Below are 12,841 nucleotides of genomic sequence, written 5' to 3' on the forward strand. Positions count from 1 at the left end.
GCACGAATCCCAAGAGCGGGTTCATCATCTGCATTGCTGTCGTGATCGTGGCACTCAGTAAGGGGTTCTGAAATGGATTTGACGGTAGTTCAGACATGCTACTTGCCAAGTTTGTGTGCATCAGGAAACCAGTACCTGAGAGCCTACTGCTTGCCCCTTCAATTTCTTTAATTTCCTGTGGGCATCTTGCAGTAAGTTTAAAAAAAAAACAAAAAACCTAAAATTCCTAAGTGGAAGTATTTTGCCCAGCGATCTGGTAAATGCTTTATGGCGGATGGTCATTTGAACGTACGAGTAGTTGTAGTGAGAACTACATCACGCGAGTAGAACAAAGAGCTATGGACACACTGCAGTTTAATGGTTAAACTGTGCACTTAGTTTGTTTACTGTAGTATCCTTCTGTATAGCTATATAGCTTAAGAGTATCTCAGAGTTAGCTGTTCAGCTGCTGCCAACTGGGAATATATTTTACTGCTTAAAACTAGAACAGTTCAGTTTAAAAATCATCTGGATTGTTTCGTAGAACCCTGTGATGACTTGGAAGCTGTTGTATTCTTTGAGATAGAGATTGACCTTGAAACGCTGCTGTATTTCTGCTGAGTAGTAACACTGTAATGACCTTGTGAATTTTAAATCATAGTGAAGCTGCTCGGACTTCTTGGCTGAAGCAGTGATTTTCAAAAAAGTATGAAGATCAGGTGGTTCCTCGCTGTCCTTTAATTTGTTGAAGAGTTGATTTTTAAGATGAGGGTGGGTGGGGAGGCTTCTGGAGCTGGATTATGTCCATGCAGGAGCTTGTATGGGTTTAACAGAATTTAAAGCTGTTAAGTTTAGCAGCTGCTTAGCTGCTGGTGCAGCTGGCTCACATAGAAATGGCATTAATGATGAGCAGTACTGATATTAATGATGCCAATAGCACTGGCTTTATGGTTGAAGCGCAGGAATATCATCAGCGTTAGAGTGCCGGTGTAATGTAACTGCTGTTTTCTAATCACGGTTTTACCTACCAAAAGAAAGGTGCCCTGCCTGTAACTGCTGGTGTCCAGCAATGCGTGCTTCCAGTTTAATAGTTACGTCACTTTCTTTATGATAAATTATTTTCTGCGTTGAAGTTACTGTTTACAGAGCACTGAAGTACATGGCACGCTGTAGGGCAGAAGCTGACTTCCCTGCTCTGAAGATGAGAGAGATATCAGCTTTTTATCTGCTGCTGAAAATAGCAGCAAGATTGCTGTAACTTTGACAGGTATCTCGGCTTGGCTTGCTGTGTACATTTGAATCCGTTGTTTTGTCTGTTACACCTTTGGGGGGGCTCTGGAACAAAAGAAGGGGAAACATTTTAAAAAGAGGGTGATTTGAGACTGTCAGAACTGAAAGTGCGTCTGTATTTCATAGAGGTGTAGTATTCCAATCAGGTGTATTAAAATTGTAATTAAATTTCAAAGACTATAAAGGCATGTGATTACTTGCATGCTAAAGTGATTACAGTTTTTAATGCTCTATTTTTGCAAGCGGACATTAGTGTGATGACTTCTCTTTTACGTCTGCTCTACAGTAAGCAGTATTAAATAGTCTGGGCCTCTGAATTAGGAAGTTGATGGCAAATAAAGAGTCTCCTAGAATAGTCTCGGCGATTGCTGTGTCTCTGTAGTTGAACAGAGCGTAGGTTTAAGGAAGGAAAAGCTGTGAACTTTATAGTTTGCTTGTGCATAGTGGAAAATATTGGTTAGATCGTCTAGTCACCATTGTGCTCTTGCCAATTATGAGGTATTTTGATTCAGAGTTGATCCAATTTGTGTGCGCTTCTGGGTTTATTGTAAAATGGATTTTGCGCTATCTGGTGAAAGCATGGAGATCCAGATTAGAGGGGAGGAAGAAAAGCTGCTTGAGTAGGAAGACGTTGCATAGCTCTCAGACACTTGCATAAGCTCTAAGACAGTCCAGGGCTAACTATCTTTCTAGTAAGTTAGTTTGAACCAAAAGCTTTGGCTCTTAACGTCTTTTTAAAATGTCATGCTTTACAGATGGAAAAAAACCTTCCAGAATCTGTCTTTTGGAAAATGTCAGTGCTGAAGTACAAAGAACTGATAGCTAGACCAAATAGAAGGACTGGCCTAGAAGTCTATGACTTACGAGACACCTCAGTAGCCATCCCCCCCCATCCCCTCCCCCTCCCCCCCCCGTATTGGCTCTCGTGTTTAAATTGAAAACTTAGCACATATCTTAATAGCCTCTTGTCCCCACTTCTTTCCTTTCTTCTCTTAATTTTTCATTTTATGAATAGTATTTTGAATTCCTTCTTTCTTCTATAAGCTAGGAGTGTTTTGGGGTTTTTAGATTACGTAAGAGAAGAAAAAATACAAACGTTCCTGGTATGTTGGCATTTTTCGTGATAGAACGTGAAAAGGCAAGTGCCCGGCTTGTTCTTGAATAGGATACACGCTCATTTTACTTCGGCTGGGAGGATATTGAACTCTAGACATGGATGAATAGACTTGAAAGGTCTCTATACTGTTACTTGGCTGCACTACTCTATTGAGGATAAAGGAAAGTTACTCTGAGAAAACTGTTCAAAAATAACGAAAACTTTTGCTGTTTGTTGACCTTTTCATTGAGATTGCATTGAGTCCTCGTGCAGACAAGAGCAGCTTTAGACTGCTGTGGGCTGCACCACCATGAGGATGCTTTCATGGATGTTTTCAGCTTTACTGCTCCTTCTCACGGTGCAGGTGCTTTTGAAATGCAATCGTTGTGACTTGCCCAAAGGAAATACGGGTACTGTAGTCTAGGTGCGGGTGCTTTTGAAGTGCAGTCGTTGTGACTTGCCCAAAGGAAATACGGGTACTGTAGTCTAGGATTAAAGCCTTCTGTGGATGTCTTGTACAGAGGTGCTTGGATCATAGCACTGTGGAGCTTAAAGGTAAATGCTTAAGGCAACCATTGTGGTGTTTGCTCTCTGTTGCCATCTTGGGGTGAAGACCTAGAGGTTGGAGAGGGGGAGCAATGCATTCCCTAATTTTATATTTTATTTTTTTTTAAGTACAGTAGGTGCTTCTGTTGACAGTTGCCTCAGTATTCAAAATATACTGCGTTTAATCACACCAGGAATATAAATAAATTAGGTCTTGCTAAAGTTTTTAGACAATCTACTGAAGGGAAGGTCCGTTTGGAAGCCTTTTTAATGGCAGAATCAATTTATGTGTAGAGCTTTAAAAAAAAGGGGAGAGTGACATTCAAACTTTTTTTTTTTTCCCTCTCATTGGCAGGTTTTCTTCGCCAGTGCAGTGTAAGAAATAGAAACTGAAGAAGATGAGTGAGCTGGAACAGTTGCGGCAGGAGGCAGAGCAGCTGCGAAATCAAATCAGAGTAAGAATTGCTACTTCCTTCTTCCTCATGACAGAGTTTCTCCTTTAAAAGAATAAAGCGTAAAGACCGTATGTATCACGTGCTGCTGTTAGAATTGTGCAGATCTTAAAGTATTTTCAGAACAGTCTTAAAAAAAGAAAAAGTCAGAAAATTAAGGCAGTGGTGTAAGAGAAAGTCTTTGAAACTGCATTCATAATATTTCTGGATCAAATGTTTTATCTCCTATTGAAGTTGAGTGTATTTTGTCACTGCAGGTATGTGTGTTCGTGCAAAAACAGCAAGCAGTAAATTTCTAGGACCTAGGTACGAAAAGATGTCGTTAAGGGTGTTAGGAAAGCTTATTTCTGCGCTGAAACAGACCACTGCGTTGCCGCTCTGCTTGATAAGTATGCAGATTAAAGCAGTCACTTAAAAGCAGGCCCCATTTCTTTGTTTCATGATGAATTTATGTTTAACGTGTGGCTCCTCCCATACACGCTACTTTTTGTTGAAAACACTTACCGTAGATAACTGAGCGTTAGCTGCCACGCACCAAGTCAATTTACGAGGGAGCTGTTGCAGCTTGCCTGTAAAATTCAGGGATGCAGCTCTCGGGAGGGAGAAGAGTACGTAGCACGGAACCGTAACAATAGTCAAAGTCTTTTTCTTTTGTATCCAAATGTCCTCTTCCTCAATATGGAGCATTTATAAATTTGTGTGATTTCTATGGAAATGCTTTATTTACAAACATACTCCAATCAGTTAGGACTTACAGATTCCTTTGGAATCTGTTCCATGCACGCTGCCTTTTTTTTTTCCCCCCTTTTTTTTTTTTTTTAGTGTGGCATCTTCTGCTGGCACCAGTTATTTTGTGATGATCTGCTGCTTTACTGCGTTGGACGTTAGGCAGCTTTTTGGTATCGCATGTGTGATGCACGTACCTAACGTGTTAGTGGGCGTGTATGGGCAAATGTTGCTTTCATGGTTGTTCATTCAGTGTCATCCAGGCAGAGGTCTGTGTCCTGTAGTGGCTATTAAACTCGATACCTTAATGAAAGGCAAGCCAGAGGTCAGTCAGTGTTCCAGCACTAAGTGCCCCTCCTAGCAGCTCTGCAGAGGAATGCAAATCAATAGGAGTTTAAAATATTTTTTCTTACATTTAAGCTTCATTACAGTATTGCAAAAATATCTGATATATATAAATTTTCAGTTCTTCCTCTACCTGATTTGTAAAGACCTTCTCACCAGGTTATGGAGGGGTGAGCCAATCTATGTCTCTGTAAATCAGTCTTAGTAATAGTCTGGTTTTATAAGAAGTGGGGTTGTCTGAGGCAGGAGAGACTCCATAAGTAAGAGAGCTAGGCTGTTTTGCAGGAATGTTTGGGTTTTTTAATTTTGCAGCATGAAAATCTGACTGTCTCTGTGTGTAAGGACTTCACTTTGGGATTTGTAGATCAAATTAATATTTCACTTGTTAAAGTTACCACCCCAACTTGAAACTGGGCCATGAGTAACTGTGGCTCTTTCCATTGGACTCTTTTGACCCTGCATCGACAATGTGCATCTTTGGATATGATCACAGAAGATGCCTTATGCTTAACCTGAACTTCAGATTAATGCGCAGTCAAAAAAAGGCACCCACTGACTTAACCCTTTTTCAAGGAACTTTCTGACCAAGTAATGCAATCTCTGATTTGTATAGAAAAATATTTATCTTGTTTATTAAATCATCACACCACAGTTTTATTTTTAAATAGCTGTTTTGTTCTGGGCGGGGGAGGAGTAAGAGGCAAGATACAGAATCTAAACCAAAAAACCAGTTTATTTAAGTCTACGTATTATCTAGTGGGTTGGTAATTGTCAGGAACTATTGTTTGAGGCAAACCTGGAAAAGACGTAGGATAGCTAACAGCATTTGATGCTTTCTATTTAAGCAACGGTTTGCTGTCTTAGTTACTTGCAAGTCTTGTTTTTTTGCCGCGTGCTTTCTCTAACAATATAATCACAAAAAATCAACTTTGTATTTATAAGTGAATTGCGGTTGTCGTTATACCTAGCAGCTTCCTAAAGTAGAATAGACTGCAGTGTGTAGCTAGCAATTTCCAAATAGACTTTTTATCGTCTGTAATGTTTCACAAATATGTAAAGATTTTTTTTTTTATATATATACACGATATCTACCTGATATGCGTGCCTCCACCTCCACATGCAGTTCTTACAGCTGTTGCTCTATTCTGCGCACAGTAACACCATGCTGGATGGATAAAGTAAGACCTTATGAATTTTAGTGCCAGAAGTTTGAAACGTCGGTGGATGAAGAAGTGTTAGATAGCGGGATGTGAAGGAGGGCTTTGTAACTGAAGTCAGTTCCTATTTCTGCCTATAATAATGTTCCCATGTGATGTTTGTCCTCACTTTGAGATTTGAAATTGAGGATATGATTTGCAGAAGTGTTTGACACTCTGCACAGGTGCATCTGAAATGGAATGAAGTTTTGCACAAATAAAATACTATATAAATATTATATAAACCCCTTGAAAAAAATTAAATGCACGGAGTGTGTGTTAAGAAACTGTAGGGGCTGCGTTTTGATCAAGGGAATAGATTTTCTTACAAATTCCCATTTTCCGCCGTATCAGCTGAAAACATCTGCAGTTACATAGAAGAACAGTTTTATATTATGACGTTAAAGATTCTGTTATGCTGCATGTGGAGAAGTGACAGTTAAAATGTGAGAATTAAAACAGCCTGTTAAACTTTGTTTTGCCTGCAACTATACCAGTCATACGGCAAGTATTAAGACAGCCTCAGGTATAGGTGTTGCGATTAATAGCGCTCTCTTTAAAAGGCAAAAAAAAAAATTGCTCTGGTAAGTTAAGACTGCACCCAAAATTCATTTTATATTGAACATCTTCAAGTGTTTCAGCTAAACTAAGCAGTTAAAGCTGTTTAAAAACCAGTGTGTTTCTTCCTGTGTATGGAGTAAGTCCTGTATGCTAGGGGATTTGCTGGTCTGGTATTTTAAAGCCCACGTGATTCCAGACTGCGTTTTATAAATATTTCTACAGTTCAGGCACTTACTTAAGTTGAGATGACTTAATACACGCTCAAGCTTGCTTTCTGTGAGGAAAGCTATAAAGGGTGGTCAAAATAAGCACGCACTAAATGATTTTTGAAGCTGAAATGTGAAGTAACTCTTAAGCAAGATGTTAAAAATTTTAAGGTGTTGTCCTTCATTCAGGCCTGTTCTGAACATTGATGCCGTTCTAAAATAAGTGAATAACGTTTCCTTTCCTTCTCTCAAAGAGGGCACTATCATTCGTGCACACATTAGGCAGAGAGAGGGGGACACAAATCAGTGGTGAAGGAGCCCATGCATCACTTGTTAGATGTCTTCGTTGGTTGTAGAAGTCGAAAGGTATTCTGAGAAATTGCAGGAGAATAGGTTTTAGGCTTACAGGTTTTAGTGGCTGACAATTCAATAGTACTGTTGGTAGTTATATCTTTATTTCTGCTATAGATTCTGGTGTAAATCTAAGCCAGTTTTTTTTAAACCATGCTTCACCTACTTGGTTGCTGCCTGAGTGCCTATTTTTGTGGGTTTTTTTTTTTTTTTTAAACTGGAATCCAAGTTGCGGGAGTGCTGTTTATTCACAGTGGCAACTGAAATCGGGTTTTACCAAGTCTGAGCGTTGCAAATTAGGCTCAGAAGTGCTCACTGGTTTAAGGTGTCCAATCTATTACTTTTATTACACAAATGAAAAACAGAAAATTCTTTTTTTTTTTTTTTTTTTTTAATCTCCAAGAGTTGTTGTGAAAATAGTCTATGTCTTCTGGGTGGGGTTGAATAGTGTCCCGAAAGTAAGTCATAGGACCATACAGTCTGAAATAAAGGCAAAAGCAGGAATATCTGGAAGGACACCTGAGCGCCATGCATTCTGTGAGCTGAAAGAGGCTGGCGCTTGTAGAAAAGTAGCACGTCAGTATCGCAAAGAAAGACTGAATGAATGCAGTTCCTTACCCAGAGAAGAGAAGATTTGTGGAGAACATAAGTCTTCCAATCCATGAAAGGCTTCTGCAAGCAGTAGCCATTCTACATGTCCAGGACAGTTAAAACTAGAAGAAACTGGCTTAAAAGGCAGCAGGAATTGTTGGGTTTCAGATACTTTGCATCACTTTGGATATTAGACCGTTAGAATAAATTATCAGATTCTCCTCAGATCAAGCCCCCATCAGCAGAGGTCTTAAAGAGCAGGCTAGAGTAACATCTGCATTAGCAGGACACCCTGCACTAGTGTCGAGAGATGGGCTGGTTAATGGTGTGGTGTCCCTTCTACACATGAAGATTGTAATTAGAGCAGTGCGACGAGGTATATGCAGCTACCTTAGTTTTGTCAGTTCCAAGCTTTGGAGTGCTGACCGTGTTTTAATTAATGTGATGGTGGGGGGGGTGTTCCCCCCCCCCCCCACTCCTCTCCCCTCAAAAATAAAGTGGAAAATCTCAGGTGTCTGATCATCCTAGTGGACAACCGTGTGATTCAGAATGCAGCGGGAATCAGTTCAGTCAGTGGATCACAGCACAGACTGCTGCCACTTGAGCTGAGCAACTGTTGGCAGTGGTATTGCAGCCCTTTACTAGGGGAACTCCATGCCTGTAAGTTGCGCAGATACTTGGTGATAACGGAGGAGTGATGAGGCTTGGAAATTTTCCAATCTGTGTTCAAGTAGGCACAGTCTTCTGCAAATGTGCCTCTAAGTGGACATATGGATATGTGTTGTCTTGTTCTTGTTCTAGTCTTGGTTTTCTTTTGTTAACTTTCCCCAGTCTAGCCTCCGTGTTTATTTCCAGTTCCTTTATTCCCCCACTTATTCACCCGATATATCTTCCTAGTATGTAACCTTCTTGTAATCTGTGTGCCTGTCTCTCCTCGGTACCTGTCTGTTTAGTTCAGTATAATTAAATATCTGAAAGTAGATTTTCCTAGTGGAATTTTTCAACAGTCTAAATTGTTACTTGTCCTGCCAGTAAGCATATATTAAAAATGTACAAAAATTCTTGGATTAAACAAGGGATGGAGGGATTTGTTCCGTCCTAGGAATAAGTTTTCTACCTAAGCAGTACGGGCAGTAGCTATCGTTCCGACAGCTGAGGTTTGCCAGAAAGATGAAGAGCAGTGGCTGTGCAGAGGGGGAAGCTCTGTGCACCAAACCAAAGTGCAGAGAAACACCATCCTAAATAAAGTGGTTATAGTAAAGATAAATGGGATTGTCTTGGTTAGATATGCAGATGTTTTCTGGGGAAAAACTTAAAATTAAGACAGTGTTCTTCGTACGTACCGTTTTCTTCACACAGTTCCTGAGTATTTGACCCTTTATCCATCCCTCCTGGAAGGGGGAGTTGAAATGGAGATATGAGTGCTGAACTAAGTGTCCTTTTTAGTTTCATAGCTTTCTTGCAGGAAAATTGAGTCATCAGCTACTGCTGTGCAGGGTAGTATAGGAGAATCTGCCTTTCGTGTTCCTATTTCTTCCTTGTCTCTCCTTTGCCAGCCTGGTTTGGGCTCGAAGATGGCATTTTCTTTGTCCTTCTGCTGTAGTGTTTCTCAGGGATGAGGCAAGGCCTAACTCTTCTGATTCCTGCTTTTCTGTTCTGCGTTTCATTTCTGAGTGATAGCATTTGTTTTTGGCCAAGACAAAGCTAAATCTAGGCTTTAAACTGTCTTAAGCTAATCTTCTAGCAGCCCTTTGTTTGTGGTCCAGTGGGTTCATCTGGATTTGCGTGTTTTTTTGCTTCATTGTTGTACAAAGTACCTCAGTAGCTTAAGTTACTGTAAGCTTGCGGTCTGTCCCCCCTCCCTAAACGCTGGCTGTTAACTCCCATTTTGCCTCTTGTAACTAGCACTGTTGCCCCTGTGATGGTAAGGTGGGTGAGTTTAGCCAATTTTTTGCCGGACGAGGGTCTTGCGTTATCGTGTATGAAAAGTTCAATTATTCAGTGGGATGGGTTCTCCCCTTGGGTGGCCTGAACACGTTACCGCAGAAGGGGAAGGAATGAAGGGAAGGGTGAAGGGGCTGGGACTTTAAGTTGGCTTCAAATGCCTTCAAATCATGTATTCCCTAGAAAGTGAGACTGAAAGGCAGCTAGGGCATGACCCGTTCTTGATTCTGTCCTCCCCACCCCACTTGTGTGCCAGAGCTTAGATTCCCTAGGCAAGTAAAATATATTAGGCTGACAAAAGGTATATTGCAATGTAAGTGGTTGACTTTGGGCTTTTTGTATTTTAAAAATTGATGGAGCCTAGCTTAAAGTTGTTTTTCCATTAGTCGCTGTTTTCAGTTGATGCTCAGTACTGCATTTTAGACTCAGATTGTCCTGTTCTCTCTTTCAGGATGCAAGGAAAGCATGTAGCGACACAACTCTTGCTCAGGTATGTTCTTCAGCGTGTGTATTCTTCTGTTCCTTGATATTAAAAGAAATAAATAAATTTAAAAAATGAAATTTATGACTGTAACATGTTGCTGCTCAGTAGCTGAAAGAATAGAGTAAAACTAGCCTTTGGAAATGTATTGTGTTTTTGTACAATTATCAGGAAAAAAACTGGCATAATGTTAATGGCTCCTACCTCCAGTTGTCCTTTTAAACAGGGTGTACTTACCATATTTCGTGTATTTTGAAAGACCTGAATATTCATTCAGGTCTTTCGGTCGTATTTGAAAACGAAAGTACTTTCCGTGTCACGTTCTGCTTTGAAATTTCAAAGGGCAGCCACCATGCTGTAAGAAAGTAACAGTGCAGTAAATAGTTGAAGATCTTCTTCCATGGCTGTTGCTTGAAACCTTTCAGCTTTGGTAGTCAGAATTGGCCTCTGCATTAGGTGTTACGATCTTTGATGACTTTCTGAAGTTTCAGTCACAGCCATTATGAAGTATGTTACTGTCTTCTGTAAAAGCTGTTTTCTTCAACGTTGCATGGAAATAATGCTGGGTTGTTCACCAGTAATGTTTTTTAATGCACACCAAGATGGTTTATTTTCTCTCTGTGTTCAAATGTATTTAGTTATTCTGTATTTTAAAGATAGCCCTCAGTAGCTCAGGAGTTGGTTTTATTTATTTTTTAGATCACAACAAGTCTGGACTCAGTGGGTCGAATTCAAATGCGAACAAGGCGTACGCTTAGAGGTCACTTAGCCAAAATCTATGCTATGCACTGGGGATCTGACTCAAGGTTTGTACCAGGGACTCTTAAGTCTGTGGCTGAGGGGTTAGAAATAGGATCTTCTGCATCAAAATTAACGTCAGTTTGGGGAACCGTGTTGTCTTGATGCCCTCACAGGGGGGTCGTGGACCACGACTGTAGGCTTTTTGTTTGCTTTTCATTATATTTTTGCTTTTTTTAAAGCCCATGAGGATCGCATAGTAGTAAGAGAGAAGGCTTGAGTGAAAGGAGAGGAACTTTGCTTATTCTTAACAAAGACATTTTGCCTTTTCCTCCTTTGAGTTTAAACTAAGTTCTTTGAATCAATTTAAGCAGAGGGTATCTGATGAGGCGTGTTTTTGGAACGATGGGTACTGTAATTTCCAAAATGTTGACTAGTTATGTAACATGTCAAATAACCGAGTTTTAAGAACATTAAGAACAAAAATTGTTTTCGATGAGAAAAGATTTTCTGTGTGCGTAGCAAGAAAAGTTACCTAGTTTCTAGGAAGGGGCTTCGTTCGGCCCCTTCGTGACGTTTGTTGTAGTCGTCGTCGTTCTGAGCAGCCGGCGGCGGTCAGATGTTAGTAGAGCCTTGCGTTCTGTTCTCCCTCTTACAGGCCAGAAAGAGGTACTTCTAAAATCTGCCCTCAGGATTTTTTTTTCCCCTCTGTTTTCATGTTTATCATTATGTAGCTGTATAGTTAAAATATTCGTAGATGAAAGACAAAAGCTGCTTTGGGGTAGAGTTTATAAAATATATGTTTTGAGGTAACTTGTTTGTTCTTGTCTGTTTGTTAATCATGGGTCCCTGTGGACAGTGGGGATTCCTCTGTCAAGTAATATACAGTTCTCTGTAGATTTCTAACAAATACTGGCCTTAAAAATTAATAAGTAACAGGAAATAGTGAAAGCCTTCCTAAATCACTTTGGGGCGTTTATTTTGAGAATTAATTTTTTGGTTTGTTTTACATTAATGTTTTATTTTTGTGTTTATATTTAGGCTACTAGTCAGCGCGTCTCAAGATGGAAAATTAATTATTTGGGATAGTTATACAACAAATAAGGTAGAGTTATTTATAATCCGTATCAATAATTCATGCATAATTGGTCTGTTCAAGCGGTTTTCTGCCTTTGTTTTTCCATGTTTGCAAGTCAAAAATGAAAAAGCATTTTTTTTTTTTCTAATTTAAGACTCTCTTTCCCCTTTTGTGACTAGCGGATCGCTAAGGATGCGTGTCGGTTGTGTCTCTCAGAAGAAGTTCTGTATAGTACGAAATATCCTCACTGTAGTTTGCCAGTGTGGTGGCTTGTAGCTTCTATTCTCTGCGTGTATGTTGTTGCTTCTGAAATCAGTGGTTTGGTTTATGTTAAAATGTAGAAATGTACCACCTCAGAATTTACAAGAATACTTTGCTTTTTGGGGTAAAGAAAGCAAAAAGGCTCTGTCAAAGGAGAAGAGTTTAGGTAGTGTGGAGAGTTGATCTGCTGCTGTAGACTGTCCAGTCTCCATATAATTATAATATGTAGTTCAGAGACTTAGAAGAACGGCACAGAGAAGTTAAGGTGGAAGAAAGAAATGGTGTAAATGTTTTAGGTTTAGAATAGCTTTTCTGTTAGGTAAATACGAAAAATGGCCACGTGTAAACACGAACATAGGTTGTAGTATGTTCTAAAAGCAAGATACTGAAATGCATGATACAGAATCTGTTCGGTGTGTTTAATCTGCTGCAATTCATAAACAGATATGAAAGACTTAAGTAAAGTGTGAATGCTAAGATGTGATGTAGCATTAATGAGCTGTGTCTATCTGAAGATGCACGCCATTCCTCTGAGATCCTCCTGGGTGATGACTTGCGCGTATGCACCTTCTGGCAACTATGTCGCTTGTGGTGGATTGGACAACATCTGCTCCATATACAACTTAAAAACCAGAGAGGGCAACGTGAGAGTGAGCAGAGAGTTGCCGGGGCATACAGGTCAGCCATGGTTTTGCTTCAACTTCAGTTTCTTTTGTTACTATGAATAGAACCGTCCCGCTTTAAGGTTCTCCTTTACCTAGTGTGTAAGCCAACAAAACTATTTCACAGCACACCTCAATTACTACCTTGGGGTGTTAAACTTGAGTTATTGCTCTTGGGTGTAAAACTAACTCTTGGGTGTTTTGTTTTTAGGATACTTGTCCTGTTGTCGCTTTCTAGATGACAACCAAATTGTCACCAGCTCAGGAGACACCACTTGGTTAGTTTTTGAACTCCTGGCTTCCCCCAGCCCCTTTCCCCCAATGCGTTAATATGCGTA

At 40.0% G+C, this 12,841-nt stretch overlaps 1 protein-coding gene across 9 annotated transcripts in view; it reads left to right on the top strand.

Annotated features, from left to right (window-relative positions):
* Positions 1-12,841, top strand: part of GNB4 (G protein subunit beta 4) — a 79,958-nt gene that overhangs the window by 58,966 nt on the left and 8,151 nt on the right. For all 9 annotated transcript variants that reach the window (XM_068955043.1, XM_068955047.1, XM_068955045.1 and 6 more), the window contains 6 exons: positions 3,267-3,366; positions 9,735-9,773; positions 10,464-10,570; positions 11,544-11,607; positions 12,357-12,519; positions 12,715-12,781. In XM_068955043.1, the coding sequence (XP_068811144.1) occupies positions 3,310-3,366; positions 9,735-9,773; positions 10,464-10,570; positions 11,544-11,607; positions 12,357-12,519; positions 12,715-12,781 (497 nt within the window). In that variant the 5' untranslated portion in view covers positions 3,267-3,309. The remainder of the gene's footprint in view (positions 1-3,266; positions 3,367-9,734; positions 9,774-10,463; positions 10,571-11,543; positions 11,608-12,356; positions 12,520-12,714; positions 12,782-12,841) is intronic.

This window comes from Struthio camelus, chromosome 9 (genome assembly GCF_040807025.1).
Source record: "Struthio camelus isolate bStrCam1 chromosome 9, bStrCam1.hap1, whole genome shotgun sequence".
NCBI lineage: Eukaryota > Metazoa > Chordata > Aves > Struthioniformes > Struthionidae > Struthio > Struthio camelus.